The sequence below is a fragment of the Penicillium atrosanguineum genome (assembly GCF_028827265.1).
Source record: "Penicillium atrosanguineum strain IBT 20685 chromosome Unknown utg000002l_segment0_segment0, whole genome shotgun sequence".
NCBI lineage: Eukaryota > Fungi > Ascomycota > Eurotiomycetes > Eurotiales > Aspergillaceae > Penicillium > Penicillium atrosanguineum.
Window position 1 is genome coordinate 2,004,166 of NW_026623134.1, and position 17,838 is coordinate 2,022,003.

The following is a 17,838-nucleotide window of genomic DNA, read 5'->3' on the forward strand; positions in this document are numbered from 1 at the left end:
ACTATACTTCACCCCCAACATCGCCAGTACCACCAAAAGCTCCGGGTGCTACCAGAAGATCACCTACTTCATACAATGCCAATGGCAGACCCTAATAGAATGCAAATACATTTGCCCGGTCTGGCGACTTTCCATAGAGGCCAAGTGGCGAGATGGTTCCCTTCCAGACCGTATGCGAAGGCGAAGCCTTCATGACCATCTTCCGTCCCAGTTGGTCCGCGGATATACCTGAGCTAGATAATGAATTTTAAACGTTCATTGAGATAGTTGAAAAGATTTCGACTCCGCCGACGCCATCTAAGGAGACACGAGATGTCCCTGTCGAGAAGAAGATGGAGGGTCTCTTTAATGTCGATCATGGCACACTGTTCTAAAGAGCAACGATTTTTTCCCTACGTGGGATTGGAGCCTACATCTGTTCCATGGAAATTGTCTGCCGGAGATGCTGGAGAATTCACAAATGAGAGAATATTTTTTCTGGCTCGTCGAAGCCGTGTCAACGTAAATGGTGTATCGATATTCATCATGCCGTAGCAGCCTGAGCCGGCGCACCTTCGCCAGCAAGCATCTTCTGTCTAAGAACTACAAATCAGTCAGTAAAATGCCCATACAGCAATTATTCGGGGAAAAAAAAATAAACTAACCTTCTTCCACAACCCGCAATTGCTGGCTCTTACTCGAAACAACCTTCTCCAGATCCTGCAGGTTGGTATCCAAGCCTTTAACCTTGTCATCGTAGAAAGCGACCGCCTTGTCGTGGGTCTGCGCAGTATAAATATCAGCATATTTCCATTCAATTCCATCTCGTATTCACTTCAATGCAAACCATCAACATACCTTCTCAACATAGAACCCTGTCCCGACATCAACAAGGACCTTCTCCCGATCCGTCAACCGGCCCTTAACATATAGCGAGCTGGTCAGAGGAACCAGAATCTCATCGCGGCCCTCGGTGCCCTTCGCCTTGGACCCAGTGACGCCGTCGTTGATCGAGCGCACACAGTCGCGGAATCTGGACTGCGCAGCGCGCAGCTTGGCGTGTGAGTTGGTGAGGTGCTCCAACTCTGAGGTCAGACGAGTTTGCAGAGCGCGGAGTTGGGGGACGGAGAGCGTGGCCAGGTTGACTAGAATTCCATGTTAGTTGGAATTGCGCTCGTGGTTTGGGGGCATTGCGGGATTGTTGGCGGGGTGAGGGACGTACCTGTGCCCGGGGGAGCTCCGCCGGAGCTTGACGAGTCGGCCATTGTGGTAGAGTGTGGGCAGAGGACACTCGGGTGGAGAGTCGAAAGGTAGATTGATGTCGAGTCTGCAGGAACTCGCGATATGGCGTAGGTGGGGTGGGTTGAGCTTGGAAAAGTGTCGGGTGAAAGGGCGTGGCAGTTGTGTGGATAGTGTAATGTCCCGCCGACTGGTGGTGTAACAGGCCTATACACACGCACTTTTGGATACCCTCCACGGCACAGGAAACAGACTATGAAAAACAGTCAAGAGATGGGATAATAATGTACATGACTCAACTATGCTAATTATGGTACAGTTATACAGCAACACGCTCACAGCTGTGAGAGAAGACCCTCGACAAATGAGGGTAACTGTTCCAGAGACACGTCCTGACACACATCCAGACGTCGGCACTGAACTTCTAGTGTCTGCTTGTTCTTCCAGCCATTTCCAACAACCACAATGACCGGGTACCCAATGAGGTCTGCATCACCTAATTTCCATCCCATTCCTTTGTCACGGTCATCCAAAAGGGTGTCCACAGGCTTTGAGTTAGATGTGAGATTATCGTAGACCTGCTCTGCAACAGAATCCATTCCCTTGCCAGCAACGACAAGCACCTCATAAGGAGCAATTGCGCGAGGCCAATTCAAACCCTTGGAGTCCGACAAACGATTGGCTACAGCCGAGACCAAGCGAGAGACGCCAATTCCGTGGCAACCCATTTGCATCGGCACAATCTGTTCCTTGGTAGATTGCACCTCTGTGGTAGAAGACCCTTGTAGCGCTGCAGGGCTGACGGACACAGAGGCATTGAGTACTTCACTGTACCGAGTGCCCAAGTGGAAGGTATGGCCCAACTCGACAGCGGGATTACTTGTCAAATGTCCGTCCGCGCATTGTGAGCATCGGTCTCCGTCGTGGACGCGCACAAGGCTCAGCTTGTTCTCGGTCCCAGGGAATCGGTCCAGCATCGAGTACTGGATATCTTCAGCAGTGTAGCCGGCTTGCTGAAGCAAATCGCTCAACGGGGGACGCTGGTAGACTCGCACTTGGGAGTCATAGAGATCCAAAACACGCGGCTTTTGCGTAGAAGCACCCGATTGAACAAGTGCAGTCCACTTTGCTAACGGGTTCTCAACACTCAAATCGAGATCAACTCCAGCCGCTGTGGCAATTGCCTTAACAGCGTGCGAATTGACCTGTCTTTCGACAGGTTCTATTGTGTCATTCTGCATAGAGTACTTGGGGTACCAGCCCCGGAGAAGAGTACTACCATCGTGCGAAATGGCCATCCACATGCCATTCGATATAGTTGTGCCGCCTTCCGCCGGCGCGTCTTCTGTTTGGAAGCCTGGGGCAGCGCTTTGGCTCGCAGACTCGTTGAAGTTGTGCATCTGGCCATCTGCAAGTTCCTCATTATACACATTATCACATCCTGAGCAGTTCACCACGCGGTCTTCACCCTTGGTGCTGACGAAATGGAACTCATGGCTGAGACTGCCGCCCATGTTTCCAGAATCTGCGGCAGCAACAAGATAGGGGATCTTGAGCTCGTCAAACAGCTGAGTGTAGGCGTGTTTCACAGACTTATAAGTTTTGAGGGCTTCCTCGACGTTGTAGTCAAATGTATAGAGATCCTTCATGACAAATTCACGGCCACGAAGTAGACCTTGTCGCGGTCGGGGCTCATCGCGATACTTTCTTGCTGTGGACGATCAGTAACATGAACAAAAAAGTATGTGTAGTCCGTCTTACTAATTTGATACACCCGTAAAGGAAGACTCTTGTACGATGTGGTCAAACTCCCAACGAGACTAGTAATTTCTTCTTCGTGGGTAGGAGCGAGAAGGAAACGAGTGTCTTTTCGATCGTGAAATCTAAAAACCTCGGAGCCTTCGGTGAGTCGGCCAGACTGCTCCCACAGCTCCTGTGATGAAATTGAGGATAAAGAGACCTTGGATGCTCCTGGACGATCATTAGATCATATCACTGGAGTATTTTTGTACAGTCTTTCTTACCCAATCCACGCATATGTCTGTCAATAAGACCCTCTAGCTTGTCCTGCACTCGAAGTCCGAGAGGAAGAAGATGGAAGACACCGGAGTAGGCCTGCCGAAGGAATCCGCCTCGAATCAGAAGGTCGTTGGCATCCTCTGATACTGAATTAGCGATGTCTCGATCTCTCAATCACACCTGACGTACCATTACCCCCCATCCTCTTAGCTTTACCAGCTGTAGGAATCCAAAAATTTGAAACTCGATTCCGTCCATCATACTGCGATCAATCAGCACCTGCAATGGAGCTCATGTTAAGTTTTCCGGGGTTGCGTACATGAAGCCCGCAACGCTGAATTTTCAGCCAAAACACAAGCCGCCTCCCCGAAGTGCGACCGGGCACTGGACGCATCCCGGTAATCATCGAGGAGAAATCCCCTCAGGAAAAAAAAAAACAAAGAATTGAGACTGATAGACGTCGCAAGTGATTCTCGAGGAATCGTCGCGGTCGCCCTTGGGTGTTTCTTATCGGGTTGGTCCGAGCGTCCGATAACTGGCCCGCCGCAAAAGATTTCTCCGTCCAATTTTCTCTCCGCTCAAAAAACATATCTGCTTCCCAACTACGCCAACAATGGCCAAAGGGAAAGATAAGCGCTCTTCTGGCGCCAAAGAGGACCTGCAAAAGTCAGGTGCCTCCGCTACGGAATCCCAACCCGCCGAGATCCCCCAGTTCAAAGATGGCGCCTTCGCTGGCCTACGAGAGAAAATCGAACAGCGATTGAACAAACAGAGCTCTGGCAAGGGAAAGAAGAAGGACAACAAGCCTCAGCCTTCCATCGAGACGCCTAAGAAGGATGCCCCCAAGTCTGGCAAGAATCAGGGATCTGCACAGGGCAAGAAGCGTGATCGCAATGGAGATGTGATCGCCCGTGAGCAGAAGGGAGATAAGAAAAAGCAGGGCAAGCCTGACGGTCCCAAGAAGAGCAGCAAAGACGACAAACTGCGCGAGGAGATCTTGGCTCTGGGCGGCACTGAAGAGGATTTGGATCTTCTCGATGGTGTCGACTCTGAGTCCGAGGTCGAGGGCGAGAAAGGAGGCGACGAGGATTTGCGCAAGGAACTTGCAAAAATGCTGGAGGCTTCCGGCCATGTCGTCCCTGAAGACCTAGACGATGAGGAGGCTGAGGCTGAGCAGGCCGAAGCAGAGGCCGAGGCTGCGGCTGAGAGAGAAGAAGAAGGCGAAGAGGATGAGGAGGATATCGCGGAGGCAGATGACAGCAGTGAGGCGGATAGTGAAGATGCCAGCGAACCTGAAGAGTCCGACATTGAGGAAGCACCTCCGGCCAAACCGATTAAAGCGAAGGAAGCCGAAGTTATCGTGCCCAAGGAATTTGCGAAACTTGTGAGTACTGATCATATACTATATTGACTGCTCTTTGCTTACTCCAATCGCAGACTTGCCTTCCTCGATCCGACTGGTATAACATCCCGCTTCCCCCGCTGAAGAGCGCAACGCAAATGAACGCCCTGCCTCGTCACCTGGTCGAGCGCATCCATGAGGTCGCCAATACTTTCCTCCAAGAGGAGACCGATCTGTACGCGGAAGCCCAGCAGGCATCTGCCTCTTCGTCCCACAAGTTCTACACAACAATCATGGCCTCCGGTACCCTGAGCGATAAGATCTCTGCTTTGACCCTTGCTGTTCAAGAATCGCCGCTGCACAGTACGCTCTCTTTGCAGAATCTCATTGGCCTCGGAAAGAAACGTAGCCGTGCGCAGGCTGTTGAAGTTTTGCGCTCTCTGAAGGATATGTTCGCTCAGGGTACTTTGTTGCCCAGCGATCGACGATTAAGGTCGTTTGCCAACCAGCCCGGTCTCGTTGCCGCGTTCCAAGGTGCTCCTGGCCGATGGACTGAGCGGGACCCGCTTCCCGGAGGCTTGCAAAAGAGCCACTTGATTGTCTGGGCTTTCGAGGACTACTTGAAGGAGCAGTTCTTCGAGATGCTTAAGATTCTTGAGATTTGGTGTAACGACGAGATTGAATTCTCGCGTTCCCGTGCCGTCAGTTACGTGTACGAGCTTTTGAAGGAGAAGCCCGAGCAAGAAGCCAACCTGCTGCGTCTCCTTGTGAACAAACTTGGAGATCCCGGCAAGAAAATTGCTTCCCGTGCCTCTTACCTGCTGTTGCAGCTTGAGCAGCAGCATCCGCTTATGAAGCCCCTCATCATCAAGGGTGTCGAGGAGCTGCTGTTCCGTCCTGGCCAGAGCCAGCACGCTAAGTACTACGCCATCATTACCCTAAACCAAACTGTTCTTAGCACCAAGGAACCCAAGGTTGCTGATCAATTGCTGGACATCTACTTCTCCCTTTTCGTTACTTTCTTGAAGCCTACCAAGCAGGTGACTCAAAACAAGCACGGAAAAGGCCCCAAGGGCAAGGGCAACGATGAGGTGAAGGGCGAGGCTCAGACCGATGAGATGCGCGAGAAGTTGACTTCCGGTGTCTTGACTGGTGTCAACCGCGCTCATCCTTTCACTGACTCCGACTCCGATCGGTACGTTCTTCTAACTATATTAACTACGTAACATACTAACGTGATCTATAGCCTCACCAAGCACATCGACACGCTCTTCCACATTACACACTCGTCTAATTTCAACACCAGTATTCAGGCGCTGATGCTGATCCAGCAGATCACTGCCTCTCACCAGATCTCCAGTGACCGCTTTTACCGCACGCTGTACGAGTCCCTTCTGGACCCACGCGTTGCTACATCCTCAAAGCAGTCGCTTTACCTGAACCTCCTGTTCAAGGCTCTCAAGAATGACCTGACCATCCGCCGAGTGAAGGCATTCGTCAAGCGTATTGTGCAGGTCCTTGGAATGCACCAGCCCGCCTTTGTCTGCGGTGTCTTTTACCTCATCCGCGAGCTTGAAAAGTCCTTCCCCGGTCTCTCGTCTCTTCTAGATCAACCCGAGGACAACGAGAGCGATGGCGAGGAAAACTTCCAGGATGTCCCCGACGAAGATGACGAGCAGCCGCAGCCAACACCTGTCGTGATCAAGAAGCAAGCCAGTGGATATGACCCGCGCAAGCGCGATCCGGAGCACAGCAATGCCGACAAGACTTGTCTCTGGGAATTGCTTCCTTACACTGCTCACTTCCATCCCTCAGTCTCCGTAAATGCCGCGAACCTGCTGGAGCACCAGCCTATGAGCGGCAAGCCCGACATGACTATTCACACTCTTACCCACTTCCTGGACCGCTTCGTTTACCGTACCCCCAAGGCCAGCGCTACTTCCCGCGGTGCCTCGATCATGCAGCCTCTGGCTGGTGGCGATGTTGCCGACCGACTGGTGGAGGCCGTCAAGTCAGCTGGACAGGCCGTGCCCCTCAACTCGGAGAACTTCTGGAAGAAGAAGGCCAAGGACGTGGCCGCGGAGGATGTCTTCTTCCACCAGTACTTCAATCGTGTTAACGAGGGCAAGGTCAAGGCCAAGAAGGGCAAGGGCGCCGTTGACCCCGTTGACCGCGACGAGGAGGATATTGATGATATCGATGGTCTCAGCGGGGACGAGGATGAGATCTGGAAGGCCCTGGTTGATTCGAAGCCAGATCTTGAGGAGGAAGCCGACGATAGCGACGATGATCTGGATATGGATGATCTGGAATCCGCCTACGATGATGATGAGGCTGAAGGCGAAGCCAGTGGCGACGAAGATGTCATCTTCAATGACGAGTCCGATGTGCCCTCGGACGAAGAGATGGAAGAGGCCGAGTTTGGCGGATTCGACGATGAGGAAGCTGCTCCTGCCCCGAAGAAGGCCGTCACGAAGAAGGCCGCCAAGAAGGAGGAGCCCGAGGACGACTCGGACGCCTTCGACATGGACGTATCAGACGACGAGGCCTTCCTGGACAGCGACGAGGACTTGCCGTCCGATATGGAGCTGGGTGGCGTGGAGTTGCCGGCCGAGACGGAGCCGTCGACGTCGAAACGCGAAAAACGCCGCAAGCTCAAGCACCTGCCGACATTCGCCTCCGCGGACGATTACGCGGCATTGTTGGGCGACGAGGACGATGGCATGTAGATGGAGTTTACATTTGTTTCTTTTTTTTTCCCTTGTTTGGATATATACTGGTCTCGTTGCAGGAGTTCGAACGAAAGTATCACCCGTGTATTATTGTCACATATCAAAAGCATCCAGAGCCAATCCCATATCACGTTACTCAAAACCGCAATTTCAACCCGGGTCTTGCCGATCACTGTCTTAAAGGCCAACGGCCATCCCGCAAGAACTGAGAACCGAGTCAATGATCAATTTCTAGAACAAATAGGCCATCACGCAATATCTTTTTTCTTTACGAAAGAATAAAGTATCTGGAGGCGCTTTGGACCATCAACTACGGAGCAGGGCAGGAGGAATTGAGAGAGTATGTGGTTCCCGCATGAGACCATCGTGGAGGAGGAGCACGCAAGAGCGGGAGGCTCGGCAGCGGGCCAGCGAAAAGTCGGGGGCCCGAGGTCAACACACGTTACGTAGCATTGCCATGACTGTCTTTTTTGTTTGTTGACTTGAGTCAATGACTCTAGACTTGAATCTAGAATTCCAATGGCCATTGAAAACGTGGAATACACAAAATACCATCGAAGTACCATCAGGATCCCTTTTCCATACGCCCAACACGGCACACTGGCTGAAAGCAGTTGCTGAGTCAGCAACACGTGGCCAAGGCAGGGTATTCGCATTACCAAGATTCGCGATGCGACATTCGAGTTTTCAGTCGTATACTCTTTTATGAAGTCGACTAATCTCGCAGATAAAAAATAATGACATTTTTGTGTTCCTTCGTACGCTAGTCACCGCTGACGCAAGCCGAGAGATCCATCCACCGTTCCCCCTGAGCCTGAGCCTAGGATCAAGGATCAAGCCATTACGACCCTCCAAAGTTCACCCCCGGGCCCCGTTCTGCCCACCGCATTCGGTTAGAGAACGGCCGCGGTCAAATCAGCGCATGCGAAAAAGTCACAGTGTGCAGGTATCCATGTTTTCGGGGGTGGCTTAGGCATAGGCTCTGCTCCTCCTCGCCCATTGATTAGCCACCTACCGCTTGCGGGGCATAGCGGGTCCTTTTCCGGCAGGTCGTAGCTTCATGGAGATGCAGCATCCCAGTAATCTCAGCTATCAGCGCTTTTGACATGGAGGGTGATGCTCGTATCTAAACTTCCGGAGTGACCGAGTCTTATCTCTGGAGAGAGCCAGGGCACAGACGCTTGCTTAATCCCGAACACCGATGGCAATGGGATTCCAAGGATCAGGGCAAAAGACGCCCCAGGGCGGGCTTAAGCGCCTCTCCCGCACCTGGAAACGTCGTGGCTGAACCTTTGCGGCGACCTTCACGTCATGCCACTGCAGAGAGCGAATGATGCGATCGACAGGTTTTTTCCATTTTCGCAACCCAGGTCGAGGGTGGAGTACCGTCTCCAGAACCTGCGTGGAACCATAATTACAGCGCTTTCGATCGTCAACGCTGCGATCATAGTGGACCCCCGACTCACCTGGTATCCTGTATACCAAATTAGATACTTAGGATACCGTAGTCCCTTGGCCCTCTTTTTCCTTTTTCGATCCGATTTCTCTGTCTCTTCTTTTTTTCCCTTTCTCTCTCATCCCTCTCTCTCTCGCACTTCCTCTGCGACAACTCTACTGGGCGCTGCCCTGGATCTTCACTGTAGATCCCGTGCCCAAATCGCCCGCTTCGGCCTGTACCAATCTCCCAAGCAAGCGCCCCCAGCGAAAAAAAAAAAAAAAAAAAAAAAAAGGGAAAAGAAAAGAACAGACCTCTGCGACAAAATAAATTGACGATCTCGATTTTGATCGTCTAATTCCCAGCAGCCCCGGTTGTATGGACATATCGCCTCAGAACTGCAGTTTTATGTATTCGAAGGTCAACGCCTCTCTCGACTCCACCGAGTACCGTCAAGCACGGTTCGCCCGCTCCTTAAGATTAAAATGGCTAGGCCTAACGACGCAGCACTTGCTGCTGGCGCCTGGGACCACGATCGCACCGCCGACGTGAGCTCTATGAGTGATCAGAGTGACAAGTTGGAGGAACCCAAGCTCAAAGACTATGATGTTGAGGGCCAGGGTCGCCGCTCATCGCAGCACCATGTTACCACAGTCGACTCATCCAGTACAACTGAGAGTATTGGTCGTCAGATTGAATTGGAGTCGGAAAATACTATCAAGTATCGTACTTGCAGTTGGCAAAAGGTAGGTTTTTTGGGCCTCGGTAGATGTGCAACGGACTGAAACTAATCGTGCATTAGACTGCGGCTCTGCTTTTCTCTGAATACATTTGTCTGGCTATCATGTCATTCCCCTGGTCGTATTCCGTGCTGGGTCTCGTTCCTGGTCTGATTTTGACCTGTTTCGTCGCCGCTGTGGTGCTGTACACTTCTTTGACCATTTGGTATGTTTTTTTTTTTTTTCCGGCGACTTGATGACGATCGATCTAATTTGTTGATAGGCGGTTCTGTCTGCGACACCCCGAGGTTCGCGATGTGTGCGATATTGGTCAATATCTGTTCTGGGACTCCAAGATCGCCTGGTGGGCAACAGCCGTCATGTTCCTGTTGAACAACACCTTCATCCAGGGCCTACACTGCGTGGTTGGCTCCGAGTATCTCAACACCATGTCCAATGGTGCAGTCTGCACAGTCGTGTTTTCACTTATTGTTGCCATTACTTCCTTCATTTGCTCGCTCCCGCGCACATTCAGCACCCTGGCTAAGATTGCCACTTTCTCCGCCTTGTTCACCTTCATCTCCGTCATTATGGCGACTATCTTCATCGCAATTGAGGACCACCCAGCCGGATACCCTGGCAAAGGAGAGCCGACTTTCCGCGCAATCCCCCTTCCCGGTACAACCTTCGTCTCGGGACTGAATGCTTTCTTGAACATCAGCTATACGTTCATCGGCCAGATCACCCTACCCAGTTTCATCGCCGAGATGAAAGAGCCCCGCGACTTCTGGAAGTCCGTGACTGTCGTAACCATCGCCGAAATCATCGTCTTCGGTCTGGTTGGCTCTATCATCTATGTCTACACAGGCAACGAGTACATGAGTTCCTCGCCCGCATTTGCCAACATGTCCGACGAGCTCTTCAAGAAGATCTCCTTTTCATTCATGATCCCAACCATTATCTTCCTCGGTGTCCTCTATGCCTCCGTTTCGGCCCGCTTCATCTTCTTCCGCCTGTTCGAGGGAACTCGCCACAAGGGCAACAACACCGTCGTCGGCTGGGCCGCCTGGGCTGGAATTTTGGCCTGTCTGTGGATTTGTGCCTGGGTTATTGCTGAGGTCATTCCCTTCTTCTCGAGTCTGTTGTCGATTATGAGCTCCCTGTTTGATTCTTTCTTCGGTTTCATTTTCTGGGGTGTTGCATATATTCGCATGCGCTCGGCGGATCACGGGCCTTACTTCTTCATGAAACGGGGCATTCGTGGCTGGTTGGGTTTCATTTTCAACGTTAGCTTGATCTTCATAGGTCTTTTCTTCTTGGGTCCTGGTACCTACGTGAGTATTCCTTTCTCCATTCTATTATCTTGTTCTTCCGCTAACATTCCATTTCATAGGCCTCCATCATGTCCGTCATTGAAATGTACCACGCGGGTACCGTCGGCGGCGTCTTCACATGTGCCAGCAATGCCCTATAAATCCTGCGGGGCAGGACCTTGGCTATTTTTTTCTTCTTTTTTTTGCATCTCCTTTCACATTGTATTTGGTCATTTCGACCGCCGGTTAATACCGGTTGTGGAGGGTTTCATGATTTGATGACCGAGACAGGCGGCCAGTTACTACTATTCTTGGATCGCATGATCCTCTAGTGAATTTCTTAGTTGGATCTTTATCATGGGATATCACCGTGTTCATGTTTTGTATAATTTTGTGGGGACGGGGGATGTTGGGGACATTGCTCTTTTCCGCGCCGCCCAGCATGCCGTGCACATAATCCGCGGCGTCAAATTGGATTCGGATGATCGGCGGGGCACTCTGATGCTTTCGCACGCTGTCATCACAGCCACACACTTTCTTCTTGCATCTTTTCCTCGTAGAGTAAGCTGTGGCAATGGGGAATGCACTTTCCCCGCCGAGGTCGCCCTATCAACACGTGACTTTTCCGCTGTGCTTCTCCGACGGCGGAGTAGACACAACTTCTCGCCATTTTTCTTCCTCTTCTCTCGCTTCTTCTCTTGTCAATTCAATTTCATTTTCATTGAATCGTCATGGCTAGCGCTCGTACTTTCCGGAAGGGTGTTGACCTCGTTGCTGCCAGGGCTTCCGCCCTGCACGCTCCCCGCGCTTCTATCGGCTCCACACTGCTGCGGCGGGAGCTCTCTTCCGCTGTGCGGGCAGCTCCCCGGACCCCCAGCACCAGACTCACTGCGCGTGCTGCTGTTCCCCAGGTCAAGACCCAGGCTGTTCGCTATGCTTCGAGCTCCAATGAGCCCCTGGCTAAGACTCAGCTGTATGACCTGCACGAGGCGCACGGCGCCAAGATGGTGCCGTTTGCCGGCTACTCTATGCCTTTGCAGTATGCCGACCTGAGCCATGTGGAAAGCCACATGTGGACTCGTGAGAAGGCTAGTCTGTTTGATGTGAGCCACATGTAAGTTCAATTCAATTACAGAAGCCCAATTGGGACCACAGCAAGCTAATCCAGTTCTATACAGGGTGCAGCACCATCTTAGCGGGCCCGGCGCCATGAACTTGCTGATGAAGGTCTCTCCCTCCTCGCTGGATAAACTTGCCCCCAACACATCTACTCTGTCTTGTCTTCTGGAAGTCGGCACTGGCGGTATCGTTGACGACACCGTTATCACTCGCCGCGGCGAAGACAGCTTCTACTTCGTGACCAACGCCGGCCGCCGCACCGAAGACCTGGCCTTCTTGCAAGCCGAGATCGAGGCATACCGCGCCGAGCACGGTGCCGACAGCATCAAGTGGGACATCCTTGAAGACCGCGCCCTGGTTGCGCTCCAAGGCCCCAAAGCCGCGTCCGTCCTGCAGCCTCTCATCAACGCTTCCTCAACCGCCTCCACCGACCTGAGCACCCTCTACTTCGGCAACTGCCGCGAGCTCTACCTTACTCTCCCCGACGGCACCGCCACTCCCCACCCTCTCCTGATCTCCCGAACTGGCTACACCGGCGAAGACGGCTTCGAGATCTCCATCCCGACCTCCGGCGCCCCCAACCTCCCCGAGCAAGTCGTCAACCTCTTCCTGAACGACAACGAAGTTCGTCTCGCCGGTCTCGCGGCCCGTGACTCCCTCCGCCTCGAAGCCGGCATGTGTCTCTACGGCCACGACATCTCCACTGCTCAGACTCCTCCCGACGCAGCCCTGGGCTGGGTCGTCGGCCGTGACCGCCGCGATCCTGCTACCGCTACCTTCAACGGCGCCTCCGTCATCCTCCCCCAGCTTGCCAGCCCCAAGACCTTGGCCCAGCGTCGCGTCGGTCTCTCCGTTGAGAAGGGCCCGCCTGCCCGCGAAGGCGCCATCGTCGTCGACCTCTCCGACCCGGCCAAGCCCGTCCAGGTCGGTGTCGTCACCTCCGGTCTTCCTAGCCCTTCCCTCGGCGGCCAGAACATCGCCATGGCGTATGTGAAGAACGGTCTGCACAAGAAGGGCACTGAGCTCGGTGTGCAGGTGCGCAAGAAGGTTCTCAAGGCTAGTGTTGTTGGTATGCCCTGGATCGAGAGCAAATTCCACCGTCCTTCTTAGGATCCGTGTGGACTGTCGATATCATTTATTTTTGGACCTCATGGTGTGATGTGATCTACGTTGTTTCCCTGTACATAAATCTTTTTTTTTTCTTTGCGGCCTGGCATGTTTTCTTAGGATTTCTACTTCAACAGATAAGGATAGAGCGAAAAGCAATTCCACATTTGCTAATTTTATAATTCTGGTGCCCCCGTACAGCATAGCATGTATTGACCATATGCATGAGTTTTTGGTATCCGGGCCTTACACCCATGTATTCATACAGCCGGGCCAAGAAGATAGTCTAAGAGGACCTACAGGTTTGTTGTCTTCATTTTTGGTCCTACTGAACTTCATCCTATTGAATGTCACAGCAATGATGTTCTTTTTTGGCCAAATCCTCTAGCTACACAGTTTCTCGAAGCACATGTTCGGACATAATAATCTACAAACATGTCCGAAGGAATCTTGGAACACAAGGCCTTTGCTCTATAGGGAATACCGATTTGCTTCGCCTTTCTCTTCATAATCCTCCAAGCGCTTAAAAGTTTTTTAAGCTCTCAAATATCATTTCAATATTCCAACGCTTGATCTCAGCCACATGAGCATCCTGCATAAAACTCCAACTTTTGAACTTATCGGAAAAACGATAGCTGACCTTCATTTTAGGCATCTTGGTATAATCTTAAAGAAGAGTAGGTGAAATAAAACTTCCTCAAAAATTTGAATTTTTAACATAGTGAGGGGAAACCGGGGGCAGAGTTAGCCTTCGTGAATATGATATCTGATGCCGTTGCCAAAATTAGTCTAGTCGTGAGCTTATTCTAACTGTTACTCTCGAACGAGTTGCCGCCGACTGGAATAGTGAGATGGCATAGGCGTGCAAAGCAGTACACGTAACAGAAATTTGTCGAAATATATCTATCAGTTGATCGCGGTATGCAATTCGTAACGTGCCTGGGCATGGGACCGGGACCGGGGTGTGGACCTGGTGCTCAATCTACTAGGTAGTGAACCTCGATCTCTGATACTAGATTTTAGACAAAGCTATTACCTATGGTATTCACTAGGTCTACTGTTTTGCATTTGTGGTTTCGCACATTCACAAACGATGGCACGCAAGCCTAAAATAAACCCGAGGAACTGGGTGTGCTCCTTGCACGAGAAGCTTAGGGTGATCCTCAGGATGTTGACTGGCGGTATCTTCACCCTGGTCCACAGCCACTGTTTCGGTTCATCTTCTAAATATCTTTCGATTCACTTTTGAAATACTTTTCTTTGCCTTTGTGAGCCTCGTTAGGATTGAATTGGCTGTTTGATAGGCGAATCCTTCTATTGGCTACATTTACATATGCAATAAGAAAGCAAAAGTTCACTAAATATTGGATTTATTAGATCTCGATAACTAAATCATACTCGTGTAATTGTATAAACGTCATATGTATCCGTACAACATGATAAGTAAAAGTCTCCCATCAGACATTATAAATGCACCATTCATAGTGACCCTTTAACCAGTGTAGTAAGGGTTGGTGCAGGTCCAGGAAGAGGTGACGGAGCCACCAGGGCCAAACGCCGACTCCAGAGCCAAGACAGCAGCCCAAGTACCCATACCCGAAGTAGCGAAACCGCAAAGGGTGTAGATTAGGACTGGTCCGCTGAGATACCAAGTCTTCCTGAAGCCACGCACCCAGCGCTTGTAACCGCCGTCGATACGAGTTGTCTCGCCGGTAGCAGGGTCGAAACCTTCACCGGGGAGCCTGGCGCCGTCCTGGATCTTGTAGGCGAGGTACATGACTCCGGAGAAGGAGTAGGTGAAGTTCAGGGAGAACAGGCCTCCGACAAAGTTGGTGAAGGCGCTGAACTGGGGAATGGACATGGAGATCACAAAGGCAAGGATCCAATAGAAGGGACCGAGAGCCCACCAGAAGTACTTGCCCTTCTTGGAGGCAATCGGGGGCAGGTTGAACAACTGCTGGCCGACCTCAAGGTAGACAGTCTTCATACCAACGTTGAAGTAGAGGACTGGGACATTGGTTAGTCAATGATCATGTTTGAGGTTGCTATCGGGGTGAATGGTTTCTTACAAATGGCGAGCCATCCGGTAAGGAGAGGAAAGGACGTTGCTGACGACCTGAAGATTCTCAGGACGGACGGACTGGTTGACATTGCTGTAGCTGTACTGGCCGTAGTAGCTGTAGACCTAGAAGACTGTTAGCTTTTGTCTTTGGGGGTGCGAACAAGTCTTGATAGAACTTACGAAAGCACCGAAGAAGATATAGACAACGGTAATGAAGGTCTGCGCGACGAGGAGACCCTTCCAGAAGTCCATAGGGCGACGCATCTCGGACAAGAAAGCAACGAACATAACAGCTCCGGAATAGGCATAAACCATGGAGTTAATGCCGTTGAATTGGGCGGCAAACAGGTTGGTATCGGTAGGCTGGTACTCGGCGAGAGGGGTGGAAGTGAAGGTCCTGACAGGCGCCATAGTCTCCACCGTGGACCAAGCCTTGTTCAGAATACCGTTCTCAACGGCAGCCGCAGGGTCAGGGCCGTACTTGGCCGCAGCCACGATGCTATAGAGCCAAATTAGCGTATGATTAGATAGCACGATTGGTTCCAACTCACATAATGAGGAAAGTAATAATGTTGATCCACACCGACAGATTGCAGAGCCAGCCAAGGTGCTTCAGGGATCGCATATAGCCACTTGCCATACCGACGACGAGGGAGATAATACCGCAAACGATATAACAAAGGTTGGCGCTACCACCAAGCTGGGCGATAATACCAGTGTTACCCAGGAGAACGACGGCGACACTCAGGAACATCTGGAGAGATTGCATGAAGTTGATGAAATGACGCATCCAGGGGCCGTAAAGACGCATGAACGGGTCACCGAAGCTGAGAATGGGGAAACGGGACGAATCAAGACCGAGGAAAGTGCGCCAGATCATAATACCAGATGCAAAGGCAGCGAGACCCATCAGAACGAAAATACCGACACCGAGACCGTAACCAGTGTTGGCAAAGACATACGGCGTTTGCGACCAGCCGAGAATATCGGTCGTGATCAAGTAGAAGATAGACCCCCAACCAGCGTTGCGAAGGGCTCGCGCGGCTGTCCGCCATTCAGCGTCCAGCTCGTGCTCATTAGAAGGCGGGATAGGGGTGACATTGTCGTCGGCACCGAGGACAGCCACGCTCGACTTCTTCTCGGACCACTGAGTAGGCTCGCCGGGGCTCGAGGTCCCCTTCGACTCGTGGACCTTCGCATCCTCGTAAGGGTTGCTAGTGAAATAGTTTTTGATGGTACCCATGAAGCCACCACCGGATGTGGCAGCCTGGTAGCGACGGGTCTCTTCTTCCTCCATCTCACGTTCGACCTTGGCCCAGTAGGTGAATTCTTCGAAAGTGACGGTGGGGTCGAGACGCGCTTGCAAGCCCCAGAGGCGTTGACGGACACCGGGGTGGGCGCCGGCGAGGGACATCTTGCGAAGTTCCTCAGGCGAAGCGTTTAGCTCACGCATCTGCTCCGTGGGAGCCGTTGTGGCCACAGGGCCAGGAAGCATAGACATGGCCGAGGAGGTGAGGAAGTGAACGGCTCGATGGCAGGATGAAACAAAACAAAGAGAGACCCCACGATGCGAGGACCACACTTCTTATATTTACCCCGAGGCTAGGATGGAGTGGAGAGGGATAAGGATAGTAGAGTGGCACCATGGGACCGCACTAGACGTTCCTCTCATATCTACCGGTGTCGTGATTGTTGTATTTTTATTCTTATTTTTATTATATTAATTATATTATTCTTGCCGGACTGCCGATGGACCGCCATTTACCGGCCATCGAGACTAAGTAGAACCAAGCAACGCGGCCGTCTTCTCGAATCCTTGGCGCGGGCTTGTCCAAGGATCGTACATGAACTGGCTGGTCCAACGCCGAATGGTGGCCAAAGCGAATTGAATCATTCTACTAGCAGGGATCCAAGGTGGAGGGTTACGCATCCCACTGCTCTGTATCGGGCTAGCGCTCCAGCCCAGATGGGTGGGAAACCGCGGACGAGGCCAGTGTAGAGCAATGGGAATATGTAATAGCCGTGATAAGGCGAGGTTCCCTGGGATCGTACGCCACGATCCGTCACCCTGCTCCTTTCAGAAAAGGGGCAATGGGAAGCCCATAATTGGTGGACTCGGAGATGATAAGCATTAGACAAGCCTTTGACAAGCAATTTCCAAACCCTATCTGAACTAGTCCTGCTCCGGGATGAGTGGACACTTCGAACCCACTATAACTCGGGGCCCCGACGCGGACCCCGAGCAGAGCCACGGCCGCACCAAGGCACGTGTGGCCTCGCTTATCTGTAACCAGTATCGTGCTGAGCTGTTCATCGCTCCCCTGCTCGATCACTCCGGGCTTACGGTAAGGCCCCCCTCTGTACTACGGTCCTGACTACGCATCTATGGGCCGTAATCAAATGGATCTGAGTGTGCTATCTGTGGCGCTATCGCCACCAGACCGAGACTAGTCACCTGCTCTTGAGCGCATCGGGCCAAGTGGCTGGCACCTAAGCCTCGGCTGTGCCTCAATGAAGAAGTGTCTGGCTCTCGGGTCGGGCAGAGGGGTATCCACTAGAACACGATCCAATCGGGGTTGGGACGGTTTTTGCTAAGTCCCAACCCCATCCTATTCAGATGGGACAGGATGTCATCCGATGGGGCCGGGGTTTGCATAGTTTCTCACGTAATTGTTGATTTGCTATCTCCAGCGGATGCCAGGCTCGGCTGTCGCTGCCACATCAGATAAAATTTGTATATGCCGCTGCTGGCAAAGGACGACTTTCGCTAAA

The 17,838-nt window shown here is 52.0% G+C and overlaps 6 protein-coding genes across 6 annotated transcripts; 3 read left to right on the plus strand and 3 right to left on the minus strand.

The window, feature by feature from the left end:
• Positions 1-523: 523 nt before the first annotated feature.
• N7443_002520 (prefoldin subunit 5) lies at positions 524-1,244 on the minus strand (the record flags this gene model as incomplete). Its single annotated transcript, XM_056882576.1, has 4 exons — positions 524-582; positions 645-762; positions 838-1,124; positions 1,202-1,244. 4 exons carry the CDS (start codon positions 1,242-1,244, stop codon positions 524-526), a joined length of 507 nt encoding a protein of 168 aa, XP_056744417.1.
• A 309-nt stretch (positions 1,245-1,553) lies between these two features.
• N7443_002521 (putative proline--tRNA ligase AIM10) lies at positions 1,554-3,643 on the minus strand (the record flags this gene model as incomplete). Its single annotated transcript, XM_056882577.1, has 5 exons — positions 1,554-2,929; positions 2,980-3,189; positions 3,243-3,383; positions 3,427-3,456; positions 3,517-3,643. 5 exons carry the CDS (start codon positions 3,641-3,643, stop codon positions 1,554-1,556), a joined length of 1,884 nt encoding a protein of 627 aa, XP_056744418.1.
• A 207-nt stretch (positions 3,644-3,850) lies between these two features.
• N7443_002522 (RNA-binding ribosome biosynthesis protein MAK21) lies at positions 3,851-7,308 on the plus strand (the record flags this gene model as incomplete). Its single annotated transcript, XM_056882578.1, has 3 exons — positions 3,851-4,621; positions 4,726-5,774; positions 5,826-7,308. The coding sequence occupies 3 exons, from the start codon at positions 3,851-3,853 to the stop codon at positions 7,306-7,308; spliced, it is 3,303 nt and encodes a 1,100-aa protein (XP_056744419.1).
• A 1,923-nt stretch (positions 7,309-9,231) lies between these two features.
• Positions 9,232-10,939, plus strand: N7443_002523 (putative neutral amino acid permease; the record flags this gene model as incomplete). Its single annotated transcript, XM_056882579.1, has 4 exons — positions 9,232-9,492; positions 9,549-9,691; positions 9,749-10,799; positions 10,859-10,939. 4 exons carry the CDS (start codon positions 9,232-9,234, stop codon positions 10,937-10,939), a joined length of 1,536 nt encoding a protein of 511 aa, XP_056744420.1.
• Positions 10,940-11,509: 570 nt separating this feature from the next.
• On the plus strand, positions 11,510-13,007 carry N7443_002524 (glycine decarboxylase subunit T; the record flags this gene model as incomplete). The annotated part of the gene is made up of 2 exons (XM_056882580.1): positions 11,510-11,892; positions 11,957-13,007. 2 exons carry the CDS (start codon positions 11,510-11,512, stop codon positions 13,005-13,007), a joined length of 1,434 nt encoding a protein of 477 aa, XP_056744421.1.
• A 1,489-nt stretch (positions 13,008-14,496) lies between these two features.
• Positions 14,497-16,567, minus strand: N7443_002525 (secreted glycosidase; the record flags this gene model as incomplete). Its single annotated transcript, XM_056882581.1, has 5 exons — positions 14,497-15,011; positions 15,074-15,120; positions 15,170-15,189; positions 15,247-15,565; positions 15,618-16,567. 5 exons carry the CDS (start codon positions 16,565-16,567, stop codon positions 14,497-14,499), a joined length of 1,851 nt encoding a protein of 616 aa, XP_056744422.1.
• Between the last annotated feature and the right edge of the window lie 1,271 nt (positions 16,568-17,838).